Source organism: Telopea speciosissima, chromosome 1, assembly GCF_018873765.1.
Source record: "Telopea speciosissima isolate NSW1024214 ecotype Mountain lineage chromosome 1, Tspe_v1, whole genome shotgun sequence".
Lineage (NCBI taxonomy): Eukaryota > Viridiplantae > Streptophyta > Magnoliopsida > Proteales > Proteaceae > Telopea > Telopea speciosissima.
In genome coordinates, this window is record NC_057916.1 from 76,364,935 (window position 1) to 76,388,222 (window position 23,288).

A 23,288-nucleotide genomic window follows, 5' to 3' on the forward strand; every position below is an offset into this window, starting at 1 on the left:
TATTTTTCCAATCTCGAACATCCTTAAAAGCCATAAACAAGGCTTCATTTTTCTGTACTTGCCTTTGCCCCTCTTCAACTTCCTGACAAAGTTGTTTTTCCATCTCATCTTTACTGCTCTCCTCATCAGACTCTTGTTTGGCTTTCTGATTTTACTGTGCCTTGAATGTTGCTTCTTTGTCAATGGGTTTCGTTCTGCCAAGTGCCAATTCTCATATCATAGGCTGTCAAGGAGCCATAGCTCTGACAAGCTCACTGTTCAAAAGTCCAGTCATGATTGCATTTTTGATCTTGGAATCATGCTCAAACTTTTTATTCTGTGCTGCGTCAGTGGGGTTTGTAGCAGACGGGGTGTAACCACTCACAATTGAGTTCCAAACATTATGTCCCAAAGAGCGAAGGTATGTCTCCATCCTTAACACTCCAAAAAGCATAGTTTGAGCCATCAGACAGTGGAGCCTTGTTGGGTGAAAACCCTCACCTGACGCCATTTGAATTTACAGGAATCTACAAAAGCTGATTTAACAAGCACTAGAACTGTGCTCTGATACCAATTTTGAACTCAAAGACTCACTGAGAGGGGATGAGTCAGTGACACTCGAAAATCTTACCAAAGGAGTCAGTCAATTGCTTTGCGTTGGTGAGCCAATCAAACAATCACAAGGCTCAACGTAAAAGAGCATCAAGACACGATATAATGTGGGTCGCCAAGGTGGCTATGTCCACGTCGCAAATGGCTACTCGGGCTACAACCCGAATCTTGCTTGGGTATAATGCACAATACATTGTTTAGTGGCACCCACCACAAGGAGCACCAACCCCTAATTCTTGTAGCACCTGCTACAATGGCGCTCCTACTCCCCTATCAACAGGCCCATATATGGGCCCTTACCCAAGAATTCAAGCTAGCCAAATATGACCCCATATCCACTGCCCTTGACCAAAGATCCAAGTCATCCAACTTCTACAATTGGTAGGTCACCGGGTTATTCAAATAAGTCGTGTTTTTTTTATGGTTTTCCCATGTTACAACTTCCGTACACAGTTGATGGTTGCAAGATATATTCAAAATGACATGTGCAAATATCTACAATATGCTCAGGGATACAATTGTGGCGTTTTATCAAACACCTAACCTATAGTCTAACACACATACATAATTGAAAATGTAAATACGAAGATTACCTACATCCAACGTTGCATCTCCTTCTCTTCTTCCACTCACAAGCTTCACCTCAACACTTGTTGGGCTTCAAGCAATGATCTTGAGCAAGTGAACCCCTCTTTGTGTCTTCCTCACAAGCCTTAGGTCTTTCGAGTGGCTCCTCCTTTTCTCTTCACAACCCTTGATTATATCTCAATAAACTTGAAGAATCCCTCTCCAAACGATGCAAGATAGCTTTAATGAATGGCTTGAAGGTAGTCCTCTATGGTCTCTCTTTTTCTTTCTTCTCTTGAGTGGGGTTACATTCTCACACTTTTCTCCTTTTATATGGCAATTAGTGACTTAAAAAAAAAGACCATGTATAGCCTCGAGTCGACTTTGAATAGCCTCTGGTTGACTATTGATTGGACTCAGTCGATGTCGACGTATCTCATTGAGCGTCAAACAGTGTGTATTGAGTGTCCATTTTGTCAGTTATACATCAAAAGCCTAGATCAACGGATGATGTTTTCGGGTCGACACTTGATGAGGCTTAGCAGACGTCGAATGAGCGTCGACCAGGCCTTAGTCGGCATTGATGCCTCTCATTGAGCGTCGAGCTGACAGCATTGAGTGTTGACCTTGTCAGATATTCATATGCTGAACTTCTGCTCTTCTTCACAGCTGGTCACTTGGCCTCATCCTCTGGTGAGTGTGCTGACCAATGTGATTCTGTCGACAACAAAGACAACACCCAGACACTTTGCTGAACCGATGTGTACAAAACTGTGAGTTTTATATTTTTGTTATTTTTACGGGAAAAGCATTGGGCTCAACTGTGGGTGTTTGGCCTGTGATGGCAGTTTTGCTACATATGAACCTGAAGTATCATCATCTTGTTTGCCACCTACAAGGGGGATCAAAGTTGTGACTTGATGGCTATTCCTTTCATTATCTCATATGTGGGACCTTTGGATTGTGATCTTCATTCCCCTTTTCTGGGTGATTTACTAGTTCTTGTAGATTTTACAGTGGTGATAGATTGGGAATGACACATTGTCTGAGGTTTAACTAAGATGATGGGGCACCTTGGAGTCTAGGATGAACATTGTGATCCCAAAGTTCTTAATACTTCTCCTGATGTCCAATCTACAAATTGGTTGCCAGAGATTTTTCTGTGTTTTATTCCATTTTTATCTTTGTAACTTTCTGTTGTCGGATTTGCGTGGCTTCTCATTTAAGCATTCTTTTTTCTTTTTCCTCAATCGACTTAACTTATACTTAATAATTTATCACTTTTATCTGTAAAATGCAGGTCCTGGCAGGAGCAAGTGCATGCATTTTTTGATTCCAAGTCTGGTGAACAGTCTTGGTCTGCACTGTTGCAACTTAAGGTCTACAACATTTCTTGTGCTTGGTGAAGCTTGATTTCCTAGTTCTTGGTTAATAATTTTTTCTTTGGAGGAAATTATTTCCTTGCATATGCTTTGCTGATTACCACTGTTACATATTATAGGGTTCGGTGGCTTTCTCTTGATCCAAATATTCCCTTTACAATTTCTAGACTTGAATGTATGTTCTGTTAATAATTATTAGTGCCTGACACTGGAAGTCCTATTATTGACCATGTGATATATTTTCAGATGAAGTTCCTTGCAATGTTACAATTGTTTGCTTCCATGATCAATTGGGTAGTTTCAAGTCCAAATGATTTATTATTTTCATTTGATTGGAAATATAGAAAATGGACTATAGATATGTAAACCTATTTGCATTTTGAAATTTATTTTTCTAAAGATCTGTTGATGAGATGGTAGGGATCCATGATCCATCTAATCTACTGATGCCTTTTGCTTCAAGGGAACTCCTAATTTAACCCCATTTACACTGGGTGTTGACCCGCTCTGATATATGACAAATATCCATGAATATGCCGATATTATCTCAAAACTTGTACAAAAATATGGATCCTACATCTTGTAAATAACATTATTATCTGAGATTCCTAATGTCCCTGTTCTCTACCTTGCAAAATTTTTTTTGTTCTTTACTCTGACTGGATTGGTTAATGATATGGCTGGCATGGCCTATTCCGGTTGTGAATTTCTAGGACTTTTTGTTGATGGGTGATGGCACCTCATTCTTTTGTACAATTGTACTGTGGATGAATCTCTTTCTAATCTCAGTTTTCAAGATTTCCAGCTGGTTCCTGTGAGTGTGTGTCGTCATATATATGGGTTTCAAGAAATTAAATGCACAGAACTGAAAGCTGTAAGGGGCATACCTAGTGCACGAGGCTCCTACCACTGTGGGGTCTGGGGAGGGTCATATTGTACTTAACCTTACCTCCGCTTCGCAGATAGGCTGTTTTCTGACTTGAACCCTCGACCACTAGGTCGCAATGGTGCAACCTTATCATTGTGCATAGGTCCACCAACACTGAACTGAAAGCTATGCTGCTCAATTTGAGCTCAGCCTCCAAAGTAGTCTGAGCATGGGGCTTGTGCTTAGCATGGCTCAAGCTTGCTATGCTCAGAATTCAGGAATAATATTGTACTTAATCAGGCAATAAATGGGAGGCTACAAAACAAAGATCCAAAATCTGAGGTCAAGGGCCTGAAGAGTAGGAATTAGAACTGAACTATGTTATTTATGATCTGCTTATGTATGTATATGTGTATGTGATTTGGGGAATTGAACTTATGTCAATGAGACTCAAGCCCTCTTTATTTATAATAGAACTTATGAAGTACAAGTTACAATTATACCGTTAGGGCAACACCATATGCTCCCTCATAGTTCCCTTTTTGATTCCCCAAGGAACAGGCACATGTTGTATCCTGGGGATTAGATGTTTCTCTTTTTCAGTCTCCAAGCCCTTCCTAGGGCTTGAGATTTGTATAGCTCTCCCCCCCCCCCTTTTTTTTCCCCTGTAAATTCCCCCTCCCCCCTTCAGTCTTTTGGTAATGAATTTTTTATTCACTGAAAAAATGGTACTTTGTTATTAGCTTCTATTTTAACAAAATATTTTTCTCCCTAGGTACTCTTATGTTAGTATGGGGGTATTGATGTAATTCTACATGTTATCTACATGTTATAAGCAAGTTAGTAAATATAGGGGAGAGAAACCGATTCTCTGCCCAAGCATTCCACATTCTTCTTCCTGTCCTCTGCTCTTCCTTTTCTCCCATCTTACTTCCTTTTGTTCACTTTTATCACTTAGTACTGAGGGTACTTCTCGAAATGAAGATGCTTTACTGCAAGAAATCATAGTATGGTTTGGTATTGATGTAATTCTACATGTGATAAGCAAGTTAGTAAATATAGGGGAGAGAAATCGGATCTCTGCCCAAGCATTCCTCACACTTTCTTCTTCTTCTTCTTCTCCTCTGCTCCTTTTCTCCCATCTAACTTCCTTTTGAAGGTGCTTTACTGCAAGAAATCATAGTATGGCTTGTGAGCTTGAATTAATTTTAGCTTGTAATGTAGTTGTTCTTTTTATGATTTTCCATATATGGTCTGCATTTGTTTAATCACCTAATGTGATTAGTTCATATAATTTCAGAAACTTGGGGAGTTTGATGCCTTTCACTGTACAGAGCTTGACCGGATTGCATCTGAAACTGAAAAAGTTGAGAAGTGGATTCTACATTGTAAGGATATTGTTGGGTCTTCTCTTGGTGATGTAAATCCATTACAGAATGCTTTACTAAAGGTGATTTGCTCTTTATGTCTGCATCTAAATTCTTGATTAGTTTTTCCAGAGTGTAAGAAGAAGGGCTTACAATCAGTTTTTGGTATAGTCATTATAGTTTCTTTTTCTTAATTTGTAGATAAAACATTCTCTAGATAGATCGCTTTACTTGTATGAGAATTCAAAGGGCTGTGTCACGGGAAAATCATGTATGTGCTGCTGCAGTGATTCTGAAGAACAAGAATTGTTGGCTTGTTCAACGTGCAACGACTGGTAAGATACCTGCCTCTAAGTTTATAATGTGGAAATATTTTATTTTCAAACTTTCTACACAGTAAGACCTCTACATATTAATATAGTTAGCAGCATAGTTATCTTGTAGGAGCACATCCTTGGACTGGACTGAACCTATTTGAAAGCCCCAACTGAGAGCCAGGTCCAAGTACGCTTGTGGTTCAGTAGGATATCAAGCAATTTATTTTGAATTATCTTGTAATCTTTTTATTAGAAGTTCTAGATAGGGTAGATACATAGAAGTCCTATTTCAAGTTTCCTAGTTGCTTGGTTTCCTAGCTTGACAGTAGTTTCTATTTGTAGGAATCTTTATTTTTCTTTAAATATGCTTGTAACCATAGTTCAAAATCTCGTTTCGGCAAGCCATTTCTGCCTGATCACAATTTCCGAGATACCGAAATTTTGGCAAAATTTTGCCGAAATTTGGTATTTTTTCTGCAAGATTTTGGTTGGTCATTTCGATGGGTTTTGGGCCAAATTAAAGCCTGAAACTCAAACACATGTAAATGTTCAAATTGCAACAATAGTCACCCAAAGTGGTGGTTTGGATTTGCACACTTGATTGGTAGTATACGGTCGAATCTTAATGTATAATTAGTTAATTACACATTGTTTAAGTACTAGAGAACATAATAAGCAATTTAAACAAGTAAATCATGCAAACGTAAAGTCAATGACTCATAAGTCATAATATTAAGTACATAATTTGGACGACATCAATATACTCTCCTAATACAAGTCAAGTGTCTACTAATAATAATTACTATGCAGTCCACGATCGATCCCACTCATAGTCAAATGGAGCCGACGAGCACTGTCCTCTGACTATAGGACATGTGAATGCCACATCATAGTCTAGGAGAAGAAACGAGTATAGTCCTCCATAGTTGCCATGTAAATTGCATCATCGACATACTGAAGATAACCTACCCTAGGATATATGGGTCACTGATCCACTGTGATATGATGCCTCTAGGAGCATGCACGGGTATGGCTGGTGGGTTGGGTAGGAGAAGATGTCGTCCACAAAAGACGATCCACTACGTCCTAGTTAGTGGGAGTCGTACTCAAAACTGGGAATGGATGTAGAAGATATATGCTCCCCTACCCCAGTGAACTGCCCATATGGATGTGCATGTGACGAACTGTACTTTGATGGTGCTGGAGATGGACTGCTCTCTCCGCCAAAAGATGAGGCACGCTAATGCCCACTCGATCTGCTGTCCTTGTCGCCAATACTCAATCCACCAACAGAGCTAGATAAGGTATCAATGTCCATAAGATCAACCTGCCTACTAGGACGGAACTGGGAATGAGGCCCTCTCGAGTAACCCTTACTTGTGGCCGATGTGGGGGACACATGCACCGTGGTCTGTACCCTGTGTGGCATGATCAAACTGTGTTTCTCCAGTGAATCGGATTTGCTCTACGGTCGGCTCCTGCTGCACTATCACATACTGCTCTCGAATTCCATCATATGTATCACCACCACCATCATCACCAAAGAAGAATGCACAAAATCTCCGAAAACCACATTACACTGGAGAATTGGGACTTCCAGAGAGCTCAAATCGATCGAGACTGACGAAATATGGTCTTTTTATAACTGGGGTTTGTAATGTCTAGCCGAAATTTCGGCGAGATGTTACAAATAGTCGAAATTTCGACCGAAATATTGTAATTTTTCATTTCGATATTGCGTTTCATTTCGGTCCTCAAAATTTTCGAGATTTCGATGAAATTTCGTCAAGATTTTGAACTATGCTTGTAACTCAATGCATTGGACAGAATTAAATAGATTGAAAAGTTGAGTTGAAATCTCACGGTTGTGAGTATGGTGCGAGGCTGGTGGTCTTCTTGTCGTCGTCCTTTCTCTTCCCTCTCTCCCCTTCCTTCCTTTGCAAGACCTTCTTCTTCTTCTTAAATTATGTTCTGTCCCAGTGGAAGTCAGTCAAGACTGCCGACCATTGATTTCTCTCATGCGGTCTTCATTCACTTTCAGACTTGTGGAATAGAGTCGCTACTTCTGGGCGGCCCTCTCTGTAGAACCCAGATTCTAAACCCTGCTGGAACCTAGAGTTTTGAAGTGAAGTTCAGATCTATTCTCTCTCCTACCGCCAGACACAATTTGCAGATCTAGTTTTGTTTCAATCCTTCACCTTTGGGCCTATTGTTGGGTTGGATTTGACAGAGTTGGAAGTTGGGATTCTTTACCTAAAACCTTGTTTCAATCGGGCTCCTCGTGAGGAAGTTTCCTTATCTGTAACAAAGTCCACCTCCGCTGGTTTTCTGGATCAAGTTCGAAGGTTGAAGATAACCTTATATCGTGACTTAACTTTAATCCTACATTCTGTTTTTCCATTATACCCTCTAATGTGCCTTTATTCGATTTTGTTCTTATTTTAGGCCTGATTTGGTATGATTTCTATTTCAATTTCAGGGGGTGATTTCTATTTCTGAAATTGTTTGATTTATTTTGCACCTTATTTCAGTGAAATAGAAATCAAATGGAATAGAAATTTGAAATAGTTGAGAGCTGTTTCTTTCATTTGATTTAACACTCTTGCTCTTGAATGAGCACATGGTTAATTTCATGGGCAAAATAGTAATTTCATGTTAAAAATTAAACACCACCCTTCTTCTCCTAATGGTCTCACCACCACTACTACCCCGCTACCACCACCACTACTACCCCACTACCACCACCAACACCGCCACCACTGACCACTACCGCTGCCACCGCTACCACCACCACCACCACCATTGCAATTGCCACCACCACCACCATCGCTACCCCTTCACCACTACTTCCATGTCACCACTACCCTGCCACCATCGTCAACACCACCACCACCGCCACTACCCCGGCGCCACCACCACCATCCTTCCCAAAGAAATATAGAGAATCTATTCTCAAAATTTGAATTATCAAATGGATTTTTTTTATTCTTGAAATATTTCATATTGATACAAAACAATTTCAATTTTTTGACCAAAAATCTATTTGTTGACTATTTCAAGAAATCAATCCAAAATTGAAATAGAAATCATACCAAATCAGGCCTTAGTTTCCAATCCTAGTTTCCCTCCCCCTTCTTTAATTCTTAACCCTTTTTTTGTCCTCCCTACTCTTATAATTCCATTTATTTACCATTTTGCCATTAGACTATTGATTTGATTAGTGCATTGCTCGTGTGGGCCCTTGGCGATTACGAATAGGGTTTCCAAACCCCGAAATTGCCATCAATGTGGAGTTTTGGTCGAAACCGAAATCTCGGACCTTGATTCTATTTGATTAACCATCATTATGGGGGGTGATTACATTTTTATAAGAAAACAAAAGAAAGTCTCCAAAATCTAGAACTCTTTGGTAGCTAGACTAACTTAACTAACAAATAACAAGGATATGAGAATATTTACCTAATTAGAATTGTTGATGCCTAAGTCTTCTAGATGACTTGGGCCCACACACCTGACAAAAATAGGGATCTTTAATGAATAAAATAAAGCCAGTTTTATTACGTAGTGGACCCCACTACTAATTAAATATTTATTCTTGTACTCCCTTTTAGACCCTCTCTTTTGGGCATTACATAAAAGCAATCCTATAAAATAGGAACTTCCTAGTCTAATAAAACTAATTATAACAGCTATAGGAGTCCTCCACGACTTGGCAATTGAATCTTCATGGTGTATATCAGCCCCCAAATCCCTGTTCACGTGAACAGTAACCCTTTTTTTTTTGGTCTTCTTCATGCTTCGATCTACATCAACTCTCCCCATCTTGAAAAAAGAAGAAAAAAAACGCGTCCTTGAATTTTGATCATTCTTAGACAAAGCTTCTTGTTTTTCACATCCATCTTCATGACTGACCATAGTAGGCTCTGAAACCAAATAATGCAAACTCGACCTCGAACCAGGGAAACCAGCGGGAGATCGATTGCAGCAAGATCAATACAATAAAAGGAACAAAACTAAATAACTGAAACTCTCTTTTTTATTGCTATTTTCTGTTTACATATGAAGAAGAAGAAAGGGATATAGAAGGGGGGATATGATCAGCTATCTCAGCCCATCATCCTCTCACCCAGGGCTTCTCACCCATGGAGCAACCCAATACTAATCTAAACTAAAACCTATAAAATAGAAACTACCCTTTACATAAAAGCAATCCTATAAAATAGGAACTTCCTTGTCTAATAAAACTAATTATAACAGCTGTAGGAGTCCTCCACGACTTGGCAATTGAGGCTTGGAGTTGCATTCAATCTCCACCGGCTCAACCATATCAGCCCCCAAATCACTGTTCACGTGAACAGTGACTTTTTTTTTTTTCTTCTTGGTCTTCTTCATGCTTTGATTTACATCATGTACTGAATAGAATAGAGCAAGTCAACAGAACTAACGGGTTATTCTTCAGAGTCCAAACTGAATCTGTCTCTAGAATAATATATATATATATATATATATATATATATATATATATAATATATATATATATATATATATATATATATATATATATAGAGAGAGAGAGAGAGAGAGAGAGAGAGAGAGAGAGAGATAATTTTAGTCATGAGGGCTGTGACCATATCTGATTTCTTAGTCTTTGTCAATGCTTCTTTTGAGAGAGATGGAGAGCGAGATGTTGAATATCAACAAGATTCATGTATCTTTATCTCTGTGCAATGGTTTAAACTCTGGGTCTTGCTACATTGAACTTCATAAAGGTACTAGGAATAATATGAAGGTGTTTCTAGTTATAATAATATGTTTATTAAATAGTAAAATTTGTGGGTTGATTAGCTTTTGCAAATGGAATTATAAGACAAATGTTTTCTATTTAAAGAATCAAGCCCCAGATGTGACTGAAAGTTCTTTTTATACACATTTAGTTATTAATTCATACAGTATTGTTCTGTATTAGTTAATCTGTGTATCAGGCACAATTGATATATCTAATGGAAATTTGAAAAATTACATTTTGAATCTCTCTCAAAGAATAATTGAACTATGCTGTTGGACTTTTCAAATTCTCCAATACCATCTTTAGGGAGAATTAATAGCATGCATATGGGTGGGTTACAGGTGCAAAATGTATTATTATTAATATTATTTTGGTATTTTCTCTTTGAGTACCATGTTTCACACTGATTGTTCTGGTCTCTATTTAATTAATTGGATTGTTTATGTGTCACCAGTGCCACATGGTTGACATGGGTGAGTTCATGTGATTAGAGTACCCCACACCCCATCTCACTGGTCAAAATTGTGCCTATAAAAGTAGTGAGTCCAAGTGAGAATTACAAAGTGCCACTAGATTCCATTAATATCAGTTGGCATTTTGTTGTTTTATGAAACTTTAAACTAACTTTTTTTCTCCATTTCTCATGGTTTGCTTTGAGTGAATTTAACCAGTCGGATGGGTGTGGTGTCCTTCATCAGATGGATGTACTCACATCTGCCCTCTGGCAAGGGATTGTGACCTGGAGAAGCTAATTGTAATTGATGTTGGTGTGAATTAGACGTGAAAATTAGATTTATCAGTAGTTTTTTATTTGATATTAAACTTTAATACCGTGCTGTGATTATGCTTTATATGAACAGGTACCATCCATCATGTCTGCAATCCAAACTTGCTAATGCAAATACTGCAAAAGAATTCATATGTCCTCATTGCCTTCTTATGGAGAATCCTGTTACTTCTAAGAATGGAGGCCAAACTTTGGTATTACTCTTTTCTAATTTCTTTTTTCTGTTTGATAGGGATTTCAATTTCTCATATGAACTTGTTGCTTGTTACAGATATCTGGCGGAAAACGTGTTGAACTTAAAATTCTCATTGAACTACTATTTGATGCCAAGGATTTCTTTGTTAGGTAATAAGAGGCATTTTTTATGAATTTTACATCAATACATCAGAAGTGTTTTCACGGTGGCATTTAGGGTGTAAGCCTTGGGGCAGGGCAATGCGAAAGCCACTTGTTTTGGTTTATAAACAGAAAGAGCAGAGAGCTGTTTTTGTTTTCTGTTTCTGTTAGAATTTAGAAAGCAAAAGCATATCAAAACAGAATATTTCCAAAAGACAAATAAAATGGCGTTTGTTAAAATATTATTTGGTATGGACAAAACTATCGATGAGGTCTAATATCATATGCAATGAGATAGGAGATTCCTATCCAATTGTTTTACTTTAAACATAATACTTGACGTCTTGACCTTTGCATATAGTCGTAACTTAATTTATCATACCCAAAACAAGAGCTTCTAATGTGATGGTTTGCATAAGAAATCTGTGGTGGTTTAATGAATCTTTTTCCTTAAACATAATACTTGACGTCTTGACCTTTGCAAGTTTGCATATAGTCGTAACTTAATGTATCATACCCAAAACAAGAGCTTCTAATGTGATGGTTTGCATAAGAAATCTGTGGTAGTTTAATGAATCTTTTTCTTGGGGAGGGGGTGATTATGAAAAGAGGGATGGGTGAAAGATTTTGGTCAAATCAGCCACGAGTGCAAATGATGGATCTCATGATGCTTCACATGCTTTCATGGCAAGAGATCTCACTGTTTCTTTAGCCCTCAGGGTTTATCCTCTTCACCTAAAATCATGGGATAGGATTTATTTTCATCTGAAATGGGAATCTCCGCCCGGTTTGGGTATTTTACTGAACGTTTAGAAAATGAGAGAGAGGAGGCGGGGGTGGAGGAAAAATTGGGAGACAAAGGGGCAGGTGAGACAGAGAGAAGGGAGAGGATGTTCCCTTTATGTGTTTTATGTTATAATTAGTAAATGGCTGTTTTTGTTCTCCTTAAATATATGTGCTTATACTGTGCAAAACCAAAACAATGTGTTTCTTTTTTCTCAAGCAACATTTTTTCCTGTTTCCAGGTAGAACAGTTTTTCTTGTCATTTGTTTTAAATCAAAATCCCGAAAAGGAAAAGAAACTTCTTAAGCAAGCGTTGTTTTTGTGTATTGAAGTGATTTTTGTTTTTAAAAGGGTACAAGAAGAAAGCTAAAAAATATATCTGAACGCTGCTATAGATTTTCTTCTTCTTCTCATACTTGCTTGTAGAGCTTATGCTCCATGCCTGGAGGTTTATGCCTTAACTTTTTGATAAGTTACGCAAATTTAAAAGCATTACTGACAGCCCAAACAAAAATTGTTTTTGTTTTGGTATATCTCTATTTAGTAGTCTTACCTCTATTTAGCTAATGGGTTCACCTCTCCATGTAGAGTGCCAACTTCCTGAAACACCAATTATATTTTATGTGATATATTCACATCTGGCAACTTTTGAAGCACTTGTCTTGATTATGATACTCTCTTTCTTAGGTGGTCAGTTTTTGCTTGCAAGTTTTCTCAACCTTTCATTCAATTTCAGTCTAGAAATCTTTTGGGCATGCATTGGCCTTTCAAGTAAGATGAAGGATCTCATTAGAAGCTGCATGTCTGACTCTGCACATTACAAGCTACATCTTAAACTTCTTTAAAAAAATTGGTTCTTCTCACTCTGCAAATGGTGCATTGTTTGTGAGACCTTTTTGCTCTTGATCTCCTTCCACACCCCCCCCTTCTGCCCCTTAGATTTGGTTGGTCTTTCATCGATGAATCAGTGGTATCTATGAACTAGTGGGTCATGCTTGAAAACCTGAGACCCTTGTTCTTATTGAAGAATTAAATTGGGTTCTTCTGGTTCCTGCTATTGTTTCCTGCTCCGTTGTGACAAAAATCATAGTATGATATTGGCTTGCTATGGGACCTGGCTATTAGATTCACATTAACAAGAGAAGACATCATTATATATATTTGGGAGGGAGTGCACACATTCGCTTTGATATTGTTCCTCTCATGTGTTAGCTTCACCATTTTGGTAACACCATTTAAATCCTTGTTAAATTATTTTGTATAAAAGTAGGCTATTTTATAGATTTGATACCTCTATTCTTGTGGCTTCTTGATTAACAAAAGTATTCATTAGACGTTCTGGTTGCATTTATCAGGGTTGAAGAAAGAGATGCGATAGAAAAACTTGTGGAACAAGCTCTTGCATGCAAGGCCTACTTGACTGAAGTTGTGGATTTTGCACTTTCTTATCTTGATAAAGATCTTATGACCATCGCTAAAAGACTTTTGGTTGCCGTGAAGGTACTTTGCTAGCAATGTGTCATCTACTTCTTCTCAGGGACCATTTTGTTGCAGAGTAATCTTGGTGCTCTGGATCTTCCTATAGAAATAACATACAATAAAATGTCTAATAAGGCATCACAGAAAGGATCCTGTCCAAGAATCCATTGATTTTGTTTATATTTACTTCAACAGTACACAAAAGGGGATTCTATACTCTACATATTGTAAACGGATCGGATTCAGCTCGGATAGTGCTATATCCACATCCGCATCCGATTAGCTTTTGGACGGATTCAGATAGTGCTAAACGGATACGGACATGGATACGGAACGGATATTTTATCCGTTTACATGTAAATATAGCTTTTCGGATAGCTATAGCCTATCCGTATCTGCATCCATTTAGCTTTTGGATGGATTCGGATAAACAGATACGGAAACGGATTTCGGCTATTCATTTACATCCCTACTACTAACCCACTTTTGGCTGGGAAATACAAAGGGTTTTTGGGGGGGGGGGGGGGAGAAAGCCCTAAAAACTATAAATACATTAGGGAAGACTATAACTTCCCTCATTATTGCACTTGCAACTTTATAGTTGTTAAAGAATGTTAATGTCAAAAGCCTCTATATCTTATTTTAGGAACATTGGTAGGGTAATTTTATCAGTTTGCATGTTTGGTGGTAGAAGGCTGTTAGGTCTTAGAGACAGGTCCTGACTGAAATGCAAATTATACAATGATTTTTTCTTTTAATAATACAACAACAACAATAACAAACTCAGCCTTATCCCAACTTAACAGGGTCGGCTACATGGATCCAAACTTTTTTTTTTTTAATAATATAGGAATTTTTCAACAAGGGTCTGTTTGGTTGTATGGAGAGGGAGGGAAAGGTAGGTGAGGAAAAGTGGGGTAAAAGAAAAGAAACAATAATGAAGAAGTTTCACTTTCTAATGAATGTTTGGTTGAATGAAAAATAATGCAAGCATCGAAAAAATTGTAAAATGGAAGTATTTTTTTTTGCACTTATCCAAATAATTCTCATTTTCTATCCAAACTATGGAGCCAGGGGTTGTCAAATCTTCCTCCAAATTTTTTCAGAGAGGAGTATTATGGGGGAAATTGAAGGTTTTATAAGGACAAGGCAGAGGCTGAAAATGAAATGAGTTGCAGTGGTGAAGAGAAAAAAAACCACCTATGAGTTAATACGTAGCCTTAAGACAGAGTGGAATGGCAAAACTGAATTCATGGAGCCTAACCAAGTAGTTGTTTTGAGGGCTTAGGTTCGTTGAGTTGCTACAGCATAACTGGGGAATCATGTCATCTGAATTTGTGTGCATGTCTGAACCTCCCTAGTAAACTGGCAAGAATAAACTAGATTTTGAGTTTTTAACAATGCCTGTAATAGCATGTGGACTAAAATTGCTGTGACCTTGCTGCTGCCATTTGTTATTTATCTATATATTTATTGATTATTATTATTTTGTTTGAGTGGCTGGCAGGCAGTTTCAGTTGCTGGTGTATATGATCATCATAGTAGCTGCAACCTTGAGTTGGCATTAGCAAGAAACTCATGGAAGGCCAGAGTAATGACACTGTTGGAGGGTTCACAGAAGCCAGTGATCCAACAAATTCAGCGTCTGCTGAAAGAGGTAATACTGTTGGAACTAAATTTGGTTGTTGAATAAGAGTACTGTACATCTGTGAATTGATGATCCAGAATTCCCACTGGAAGTTTGGTTCATAGAATTAGGTTACATTTACAAGATTAGTTTGAGATCAAAGCACATGATTTGAGCAAGGAGTTGTATACTACTTACAGATTACTAGGTTTATGTTTCCTTTTCTAAACCATGCATGCCTTCATGATGGTTTGGACTTTGGATTTTGATTGACATTTTCTGGGATCCCCCCTCCCCCACCAACGTCCCAGTGTTGTTAAGGAGCATTTAGTGGGTAATATGAAAATACCCGTAAGGCTGCCAACCCAAGTGATTGATATAAGTTAACATTCTAGTCGTAGTTTAATTGTCATTCTGGATTCATTAAAGGCGTCTTCTATGTTCTTATTGTCCCACTAAACTATTCTATGTGAACTGTACATATTGACAATTTTTTGCGTCAGTAGATTCTGTAGGAAGATAAAAAGAAAAAGGTATATATGAAGACTTTAGCTAATGCAAATGTTGAATGTTGGTCATGATGAGGCAGGGATTGGCAATTAACATACTGTCTGACGATCACTTCATGCAAAGACTTAGAGAAGTAAAGCACATTGGCATGCAGTGGGCAGATCATGCCAGGAAGGTATGAAGATTGCTACTGGAGTTGTATTGTGTTTGTCGCAAATTGGGGTTGCTATGGTTTTTCAATCTAGAACCATATTTGGGTCATTGGAGCCATTGCTTAGAGCAATGGTAAAAGGTTTGGGCTGCCAGGGCAAATGCCCAGGTTTGAGTCTTGAGGGCGGCCACTTTGTGCAAAAATGCCAAAGGTTAGGACCGACTCCCAACTCACCCCTTCCAGGACCCCGCATAGGTGGGACCAGCATTGGGTAATGACCTTTTTAACCATATTTGGGTTCTTATGCAGGTTGCTTCAGATTCTGGGGCTCTTGGGTTGGATGAAGTATTTATGCTTATTACTGATGGTGAAAATTTACCCATCCATTTCGAGAAGGAGCTAAAGGTAAACAACTCTGCATCTGTATGCCAATACTTTTTTTCTTTATTCTTTTTTGCCTTCTAATGGACCTTGTTTTGCTTGGTTGGTGCAGTTGTTAAGAGCTCGAAGCTTACTTTATTGCATTTGTCGAAAGCCCTATGATCAGAGAGCAATGATTGCTTGTGATCAATGTGATGAGTGGTATCACTTTGATTGCATTAATCTGTGTGAGCCGCCACCAAAAACCTATGTCTGCCCTGCATGTGAGCCACTGACTGAAGAGTTATTGCCTAACCAAAACAAGAGGTAAGAACGTCCAAAGATGCAGTTTATAACTTTCTGAATGTGATTTTCTTGTCATTATGTCATGTACCATTGCAGTTCAGTCCATGATATCTGATGGTTAACTATAATATATATATTTATAAATGAATGTCAAGGCTGGTTGGTTGGCCTGAAGGCAGAAGATTCAACTGAGGTTAGCTGCTTACGTTTAATAGTGATTCCGGATTCCATCTTATCATATGAAAAGATCTACCCGTGCACTATTAAATCAAACTCCATCTTCTGAGCTGTGCTTTAATGTTGAACATCATGACTAATAGTGGCACATTTGGGTAGGAGACATGCCATGGTACTGCAGAGTGCAGACCATGACAAGAAATGATCTTACAATAGGATGTGTCCATTCCTGGGCTCAATGTAGTAATATTATATAATGGTTCCATGCATAGTTATTAAGGCGTCGCCTAGGCGTCTGGGGGCCTTTGTGGGTCCAAGGCGGCAGCACACCTTGTTTGAGGTAAGAAAGGTGACTGCTTTGGACTCCTTGACATCGCCTTCTAGACTTGTGACACCATGCCCTTATATTATTTCAGTTCTTTAACACTTCACGAGTTTACTTTGATTTACATTTATTGCTTTATTTTTTTATGATTATGCTTATATTATACCCTGTGAAACAACCTAGAGGGGGCGAATAGGTTGTTTCTAGTGGATTGGGTCCTTTTTATTAAAAATAAATCGCGCATAAAAATTAAGAGACAAACAACCACAAGAGACAAGCGATTTAGTGGTTCGACTCCAAGAGTCTATGTCCACTCCTCTCAACACTTGAGAAAATTCCACTAGATGTTTCCTTTCAGTACAATAGGTGGGAAACAACACCTTTACACAATCTTGTTACAAGATAAGAGAATCCTTTACAAAAGAATCTTGTAAGGATAAGACTATAAGAGTATCCGTTCACCAAATCTTTTATGGGTAGGAGTATCTGTGCTATCACCTAAGTGCAGTCTCTTAGTTTGATCAAGAGTTCTACCAACTCTAAGATCAACACTTGGATTGATTGTAAACAAATAAATAAGGAATGATGTTACCTATGTGGAGAGTATTCCTTGTGCAAAATGATATGAGATTGAGTGTATGCACATGACGAAGGCTAACTCAAGGTTTCTTTGATGAGAATATTCAAACTCTACGATGCAAGCCTTCAATGGTTGAGTTGATTCAAAAGCTGGATCTTATAATGATGACGTTCAACTCAAAAGTTGATAACAAGGGACAAGGAACACTTTAATAAATGCTCTCCAATGAGTAGTATTGAATACCTCAAAAGTTGTATAAAGTTTGTCCTTTAGCGGCCTATTTATAGCTAAAAACTGTGAGCAAATTGAATCTCCAATGGTCATATTGTGGGTCTACCAGTTGCCCTGTACATGAACCGGCTGGACTAGTTGAAAGAGCCGTTTGAAAAATAGTCGTTGGACAACCAGCTGGACTTTCTCCGGCCGATTAGCCCAACCTTGTGGAGCTGGTAAGAACCAATGGTCTCTGCCACTAACCGGTCAGACCGGTTGGTGCAAAAACAGCCCAGTTTTGCTATGTTTTTGGTCAAGTCTTTGGGGATTTTACACAAATGGTCTTTGAATTTTTTGTAGGCCCTGCAACTTGATCCTGGTCAGCTTCCCTGTGAGTCTTCTGCGAAGGATCTCGCCTCCCCTCTGGTTTGCCCCCCTTCTTCCCTGCTTTCCTCTTCGCTTCCCGATACTTCCCTTTCCAATGTTAATCCTCTTTCTTCGCCTTTGATAGACCCAGCCTCTCCTTTGTCTCTTTCTCCTCCACCCATCACTGAATTACCCATTATGCCCCCCACTAAAAAAAGCAAATCCAAAAAGAAGGACAAGAAAGAGAAAGAGAAAACCAAAAAAGTCGTCCCTCTCTGGGCCCCACCCCTCTCACTCGCCCAACTCTTCACCTAACCTTTCCGGGTCGGGTAACCGTTTACCTGATCCAGCACCCATTGCTAACTCCTTCTCTCCTCCTTCTCTCCTCCTTCGTCCCGACCCGAGCCCCTTCTTGGCGCTAATACCTGTATCTCCCTTGTTCCTTTGGTCTCTACAAAATCGAAAACCCTTGCCTCCTCTTATAACCGTAGGCATCGCAGCTCATCTGCTTCTCGCAGTGCTAGTGTTTTGTCCCGACTCACTGGGACTGAGTTGCAATCCTCAAATCCTCCTCAATGAATCTTGGCATCTTGTGGAACACTTGGCGTCTCAATTCCCCTTGTAAACATGCTGCTGTTCGCTCCCATATTTGACTTCTCCATGCCACTTTTTGCTGCTTGCTTGAGACTCATGTCAAAGAACCAAATGCTGCTAGAATTTCAAATTCCATTGCCCCTGGCTGGTCCTTTCTATCCAACTACTCCCATCATCCTGATGGCCGTATTTGGATACTCTGAGATTCCTTTAAAATCAAAATTTCTCTGGTCTTCTCTTCAGCCCAATTCATCCATCTAAGCTTCTCTGACAGCTTAAACCAATTCTCCTTTTTCTTCACTGTTACCTATGCTTTCAACTGCCCTGTGCTGAGACATGATCTTTGGTCAGACCTTCGTAACCTTGCTGGCCACACTGACTCTCCCCCCTGGGGTATTGGTGGTGACTTTAATGTCATCAGATATGGTTATGAAAAACAGGGAGGTGACCACTTGGACCTTGACTCAATGGCTGCTTTCAACGATTGCATAGATGACTTGAGTTTGGATGATCTCAGATGGATGGGTCCCATTTTCTCCTGGAGCAATAAAAGGGCTGGTCCTGCTAGAATAGCCTGCAAGTTGGATCGGATTTTAGTAAATGAATCCTGGCTGAATTCCTTTCCTTCCTCCTTTGCCAATTTTGACCCCCCTGATATATCTGATCACAGCCCCATAGCTCTATCCATTCAGCCTTATAACTCCTTTGGCCCCAAACCTTTTAAATACTTTGACATGTGGTCTAACCACCCCTCCTTTCTGACCACAGTCAAGGATGCTTGGGACAAGCCTGTTCAAGCTTTCTCCTCCCCCCTTCTAGCCTTGGCTAGGAAGCTTAGGAATGTGAAAACTGCTCTCAAAACCTGGAATTTCAGCACCTTTGGAAATGTCTCCCAAAATGTAAAGGACTGTCAGGATAAGCTTGCAAATATTCAACTTCAAATCCAACTGGACAATCTCAATACCCAATTGGCTACTGATGAGAAAGCTGCTGCCCTTGAATTATCTCTGCTCCTCAACCAAGAAGAAAGTTTCCTGAAGCAAAAGTCCAGGATCAAGTGGCTTGAACTTGGGGATTCCAATTCAGCTTATTTTCATCGATCCTTGAAATCAAGAACCAATCACAACTCCATAATTCAGCTTGTTGCTCCTGATGGCTCTCTAGTTACTACTGTGAATGGCATCAAAGATATGGCTGTGAACTACTTCAAGAATCTCTTCTCGGGTCCTTTGGATGAAGCTGATCATATCCCTGATAATGTGCTCAACAAGTTCATCCCAAATGATCTCATTCAGTCTTTTAGTGCCATTCCAAATGAGGAGGAAATTATTGCTGCAATTCACTCCACCAAGCTGAACCGAGCTCCCGGACCAGATGGATTCAGCATGGGGTTTTTCTGAGCAGCTTGGGATATCATCAAGGATGATCTTATCAAAGCAATCACTAGTTTTTTCTTCAACCCCAGCCAGATCAATGAGGTGAATCACACTTTTCTTTGCCTCATTCCAAAGAAGGAAGGAGCCTCTGTGATGACTGATTTCAGGCCCATTGCCCTCTGCAACCTGATCTACTAATTCATAGCTAAGATCCTTGCTTCCAGGCTCAAGAAAGTGGTGGATCTATTAGTCGGTGAGAATCAGTCTGCCTTTATCCCGGGTAGAAGTATTTGTGACAATATTCTCCTATGTAATGAGATTGTCGGATTTGTAATGGGGTGTAATGCCCATAGGGTGCCGTGATGATGGTTGGGATCCCCCGACTCCACTACCCCTACCCTCTCTTCTATTTGGGCTCTTCTTCCTTCGGTTTCAGAAGACCTTTCAATAGGGATGATGTGTCTCTTGGATGTCTAGCAATTCCAGAAAGTTCAGCACTAAATCAGCTTGGGACCTTGTTAGAACTAGCCTCCCGCTTATTTCTTGGAGGAAACTTGTGCAGTACAAGCACCACATTCCTCGGCACGCTTCACGGTGCGGAGAGTCTTCTCCAAGCGCCTCCCAACGCAAGCTTTTCTCAGACACCGGCACATCATGGTCTCCCCAAGCTGTGGCCTTTGTTGGAATGGAATTGAAGACACAAATCATCTCTTCTTTGGCTGGCCCTTCACCCGCTCTATATGGAAGGGTATCCTTTCCAAATGCTGGCCGAGAAACAGGAGGATCCTTCCTTTTGATCGTGAATGGATTTGGGTTGATATGACTTTTGGTGGCTCTACTCTTTGTGATATGATTGGGAGAATGGCTTTCTCGGCGGCTATCAACCACATTTGGATGGAGCGAAATCTTCGGAAATGGACCTCCAAATCTAGATCTACCAACCAGATTTGGGATTCCATCTCCTTCAAAATCAAAACTAAAATTAGTTTAGCTGCTCCCTCTACTTGTATTGACACCCCAAGGAATAGACTCATTGTTGTATCCTGGGGTCTTTCTTCTATCACCCTTATGCCAGTGGGCTCTGCTGTTTGAGCCTCTTCTGCTGGTTCTTGTTTCTTGTTTCTTCCCTCCTATTTGAGGGCTGCTTTTTAGTAATGAAATTTTTATTCACCCAAAAAAAAAACATATTTTTTGTCTTTTCAAGTGTCCTTGGGCATCTCCTAGAGTCTATCTAGGTCTATACTCGTATGAGTATGCAATGCAAGTGTGTGCGATTGTTTTAAAATAATTTAGGTGCACACAAGCATCATTGAGGCTGTCTTCAGTCTCCAAGTGTGTCTTGAGTTCGACTTTTTTTCCTCGAAATTATTTGGGACCTGGGGAAGCCCCTAAACTTAATTAAAATGCAATAAAATAAATGAAAGACAAAGGGGTAGACATAACCTGCATTACCCCTACCCAAAGGAACAGACCACTCACTCACTCAGAGTTAAAATAAAGCCACCCCGCTAAAATGACGCTAATAAAACTTATATTCAAAAAATTGGTAATCCAGCTTTTTCTTCCCTCAAAATTTGGCAAAAATCTTGAGGAAGAAACTAATTAGCGTGGAAAAGAGAATTAATAGAGGAATCTCAAGCAACATTAGCCAAAAAATATGTTGTCCGATTACTTTCACGGCATGAGAAAGAGAGATTGACTCCCAAGGCTTCAAACAAGGCTAACACTTTTTAAAACCAATACCAGCAGCTCCGAAGAGGACAATCTCGCTTGGAAACTGAATGCACAATAGTCGCTGAGTCCGAATTGATATGACAACCTGTGAAACCACTTTCAGCACATAACCTCAGCCCATCAAGGAGAGCCCTCATCTCAGCCACCGAATTGGTGCACACACCGTAAAAATAGGAGAAGGTCGCAAGTACTTTTGTCTTGTCTTCAAACTTTAACTTGCCTTAACTTGACTTGACTTGTATCTTGTCCTGAAGCTTTACCTTGGCTTGACTTGACGTCATAAGCCATGATCTTAATTCTTTTTCAAGTCTTGTTACTCCAATAACACGGTATCTTGATCGTTATCTTACATCAATGAGTAACTACAAAGCTGTGCATATATTCAAGTGTTTGTTATCATCAAAACTTAGTTGTGAACAACTTGGGAATGTGGGATTCTTGAATGGGCAATTCCCCAATGTACCCAAGCTTTGTTTATTTTTTTTGGTAAATAATTATATTACCGAGCCCCAAGGGGGGGCAGGAAAGAAAGGACTGAAGAACCAATGCACAAGAGGGGAAAACAAGGGGGAGGGGAGAAAGAAAGAAAGAAGGAAGAAAGGAGGGGGGGCGATCGTCCAGCCTACGCAAAGGAGGAGGACCGCAAAAGGCCAATATCAAGGCCCCAACTAGTCAAAATGTGCTTGTTTCTAGGTGTATACGTGAAGGGCCTCTGTCGGATACAACTGAGCTTGGAGGAGACATCAAAGGAGATGGCTTTCCAAATCCCATCAAAAGATCTAGAGTTGGAAGTCCATCCCTTGAGATTCCTTCCCATCCAGATATAATGGACAGCGGCGTTGAAGACCAGCTTTCCAATAGTGTCACAAGTGGAGTTCCCAGAGAAGGTTTGGAGAAGCCAAAGCCATTCGCGGTCAAAACATCTGATCCTTCTGCTACGCAGCCAAATGGAGGCTAAGGCTCTTTTCCAAATGAAGGAGGTAAAGGGGCATGCAAAGAAGAGATGAGGGATAACTTCACGGCCAGTCCAGCAAAGGTTACAAGAGGGGGAAGAGGGGATGGTGCGGTGAATAAGGAAGGCTTGGGTAGGCAGGCAAAGTCGGAGGGCTCTCCAAACAGTGAGGCTGTGGCGGGGAATGTGGCCCTTGAACCAGACTAGGGTGTGCCAGGGGACTGAGGGACTAGGGTCTCTGGAGAAGTTCCAAGCAGAAGAGGAGGAGAAATTTCCGAAGGGGGAGGGAAGCGAAGTGATCTTATCAGTGTGGTGAGAGAGGTTTGGCATTAACGGGGGAAGGGTTGGCCAGATTTGGGAGAGAATAAGTGGGTTGAGGGAGGGGTGGGGGGTCTAAGAGCCGGAGGAGATGAGGGAGGAGACCGGGGCAGCCTTGGGGAGGCCAGAGGAGTAAATGGCTCTAGCACCAAGAAGATTGTAGAGGATGCCTAAAGGGTGCCAAGGGTCAAGCCAGAGAGGTGGAATTGCCATCAGCGATGGAGGAGGAGATACCACGAAGAGCCAAAGGGCGGAGGGAGAGGATCTTGCGCCAAATCCAGGAGGAGTCAGCACGAGAGGGGACAGTCCAGATGGAGTTAGATTTAAGGAGATGGGAATGGACCCAAGAAACCCAGATAGAATCTTGGTGGGAAGCGATTCTCCAAAGAAGCTTAAGGATGCCTACCGTGTTGGAGTCACGGATGCGGCGGATGC

At 40.1% G+C, this 23,288-nt stretch overlaps 1 protein-coding gene across 4 annotated transcripts in view; it reads left to right on the top strand.

The window, feature by feature from the left end:
- The window catches only part of LOC122658882 (lysine-specific demethylase 5A), a 126,899-nt gene that overhangs the window by 78,680 nt on the left and 24,931 nt on the right, over positions 1-23,288 (top strand). For all 4 annotated transcript variants that reach the window (XM_043854043.1, XM_043854033.1, XM_043854056.1 and 1 more), the window contains exons 23-32: positions 2,459-2,537; positions 4,709-4,858; positions 4,977-5,110; positions 10,739-10,859; positions 10,937-11,010; positions 13,141-13,285; positions 14,772-14,921; positions 15,481-15,576; positions 15,862-15,957; positions 16,046-16,239. In XM_043854043.1, coding sequence (XP_043709978.1) covers positions 2,459-2,537; positions 4,709-4,858; positions 4,977-5,110; positions 10,739-10,859; positions 10,937-11,010; positions 13,141-13,285; positions 14,772-14,921; positions 15,481-15,576; positions 15,862-15,957; positions 16,046-16,239 — 1,239 coding nt within the window. The remainder of the gene's footprint in view (positions 1-2,458; positions 2,538-4,708; positions 4,859-4,976; positions 5,111-10,738; positions 10,860-10,936; positions 11,011-13,140; positions 13,286-14,771; positions 14,922-15,480; positions 15,577-15,861; positions 15,958-16,045; positions 16,240-23,288) is intronic.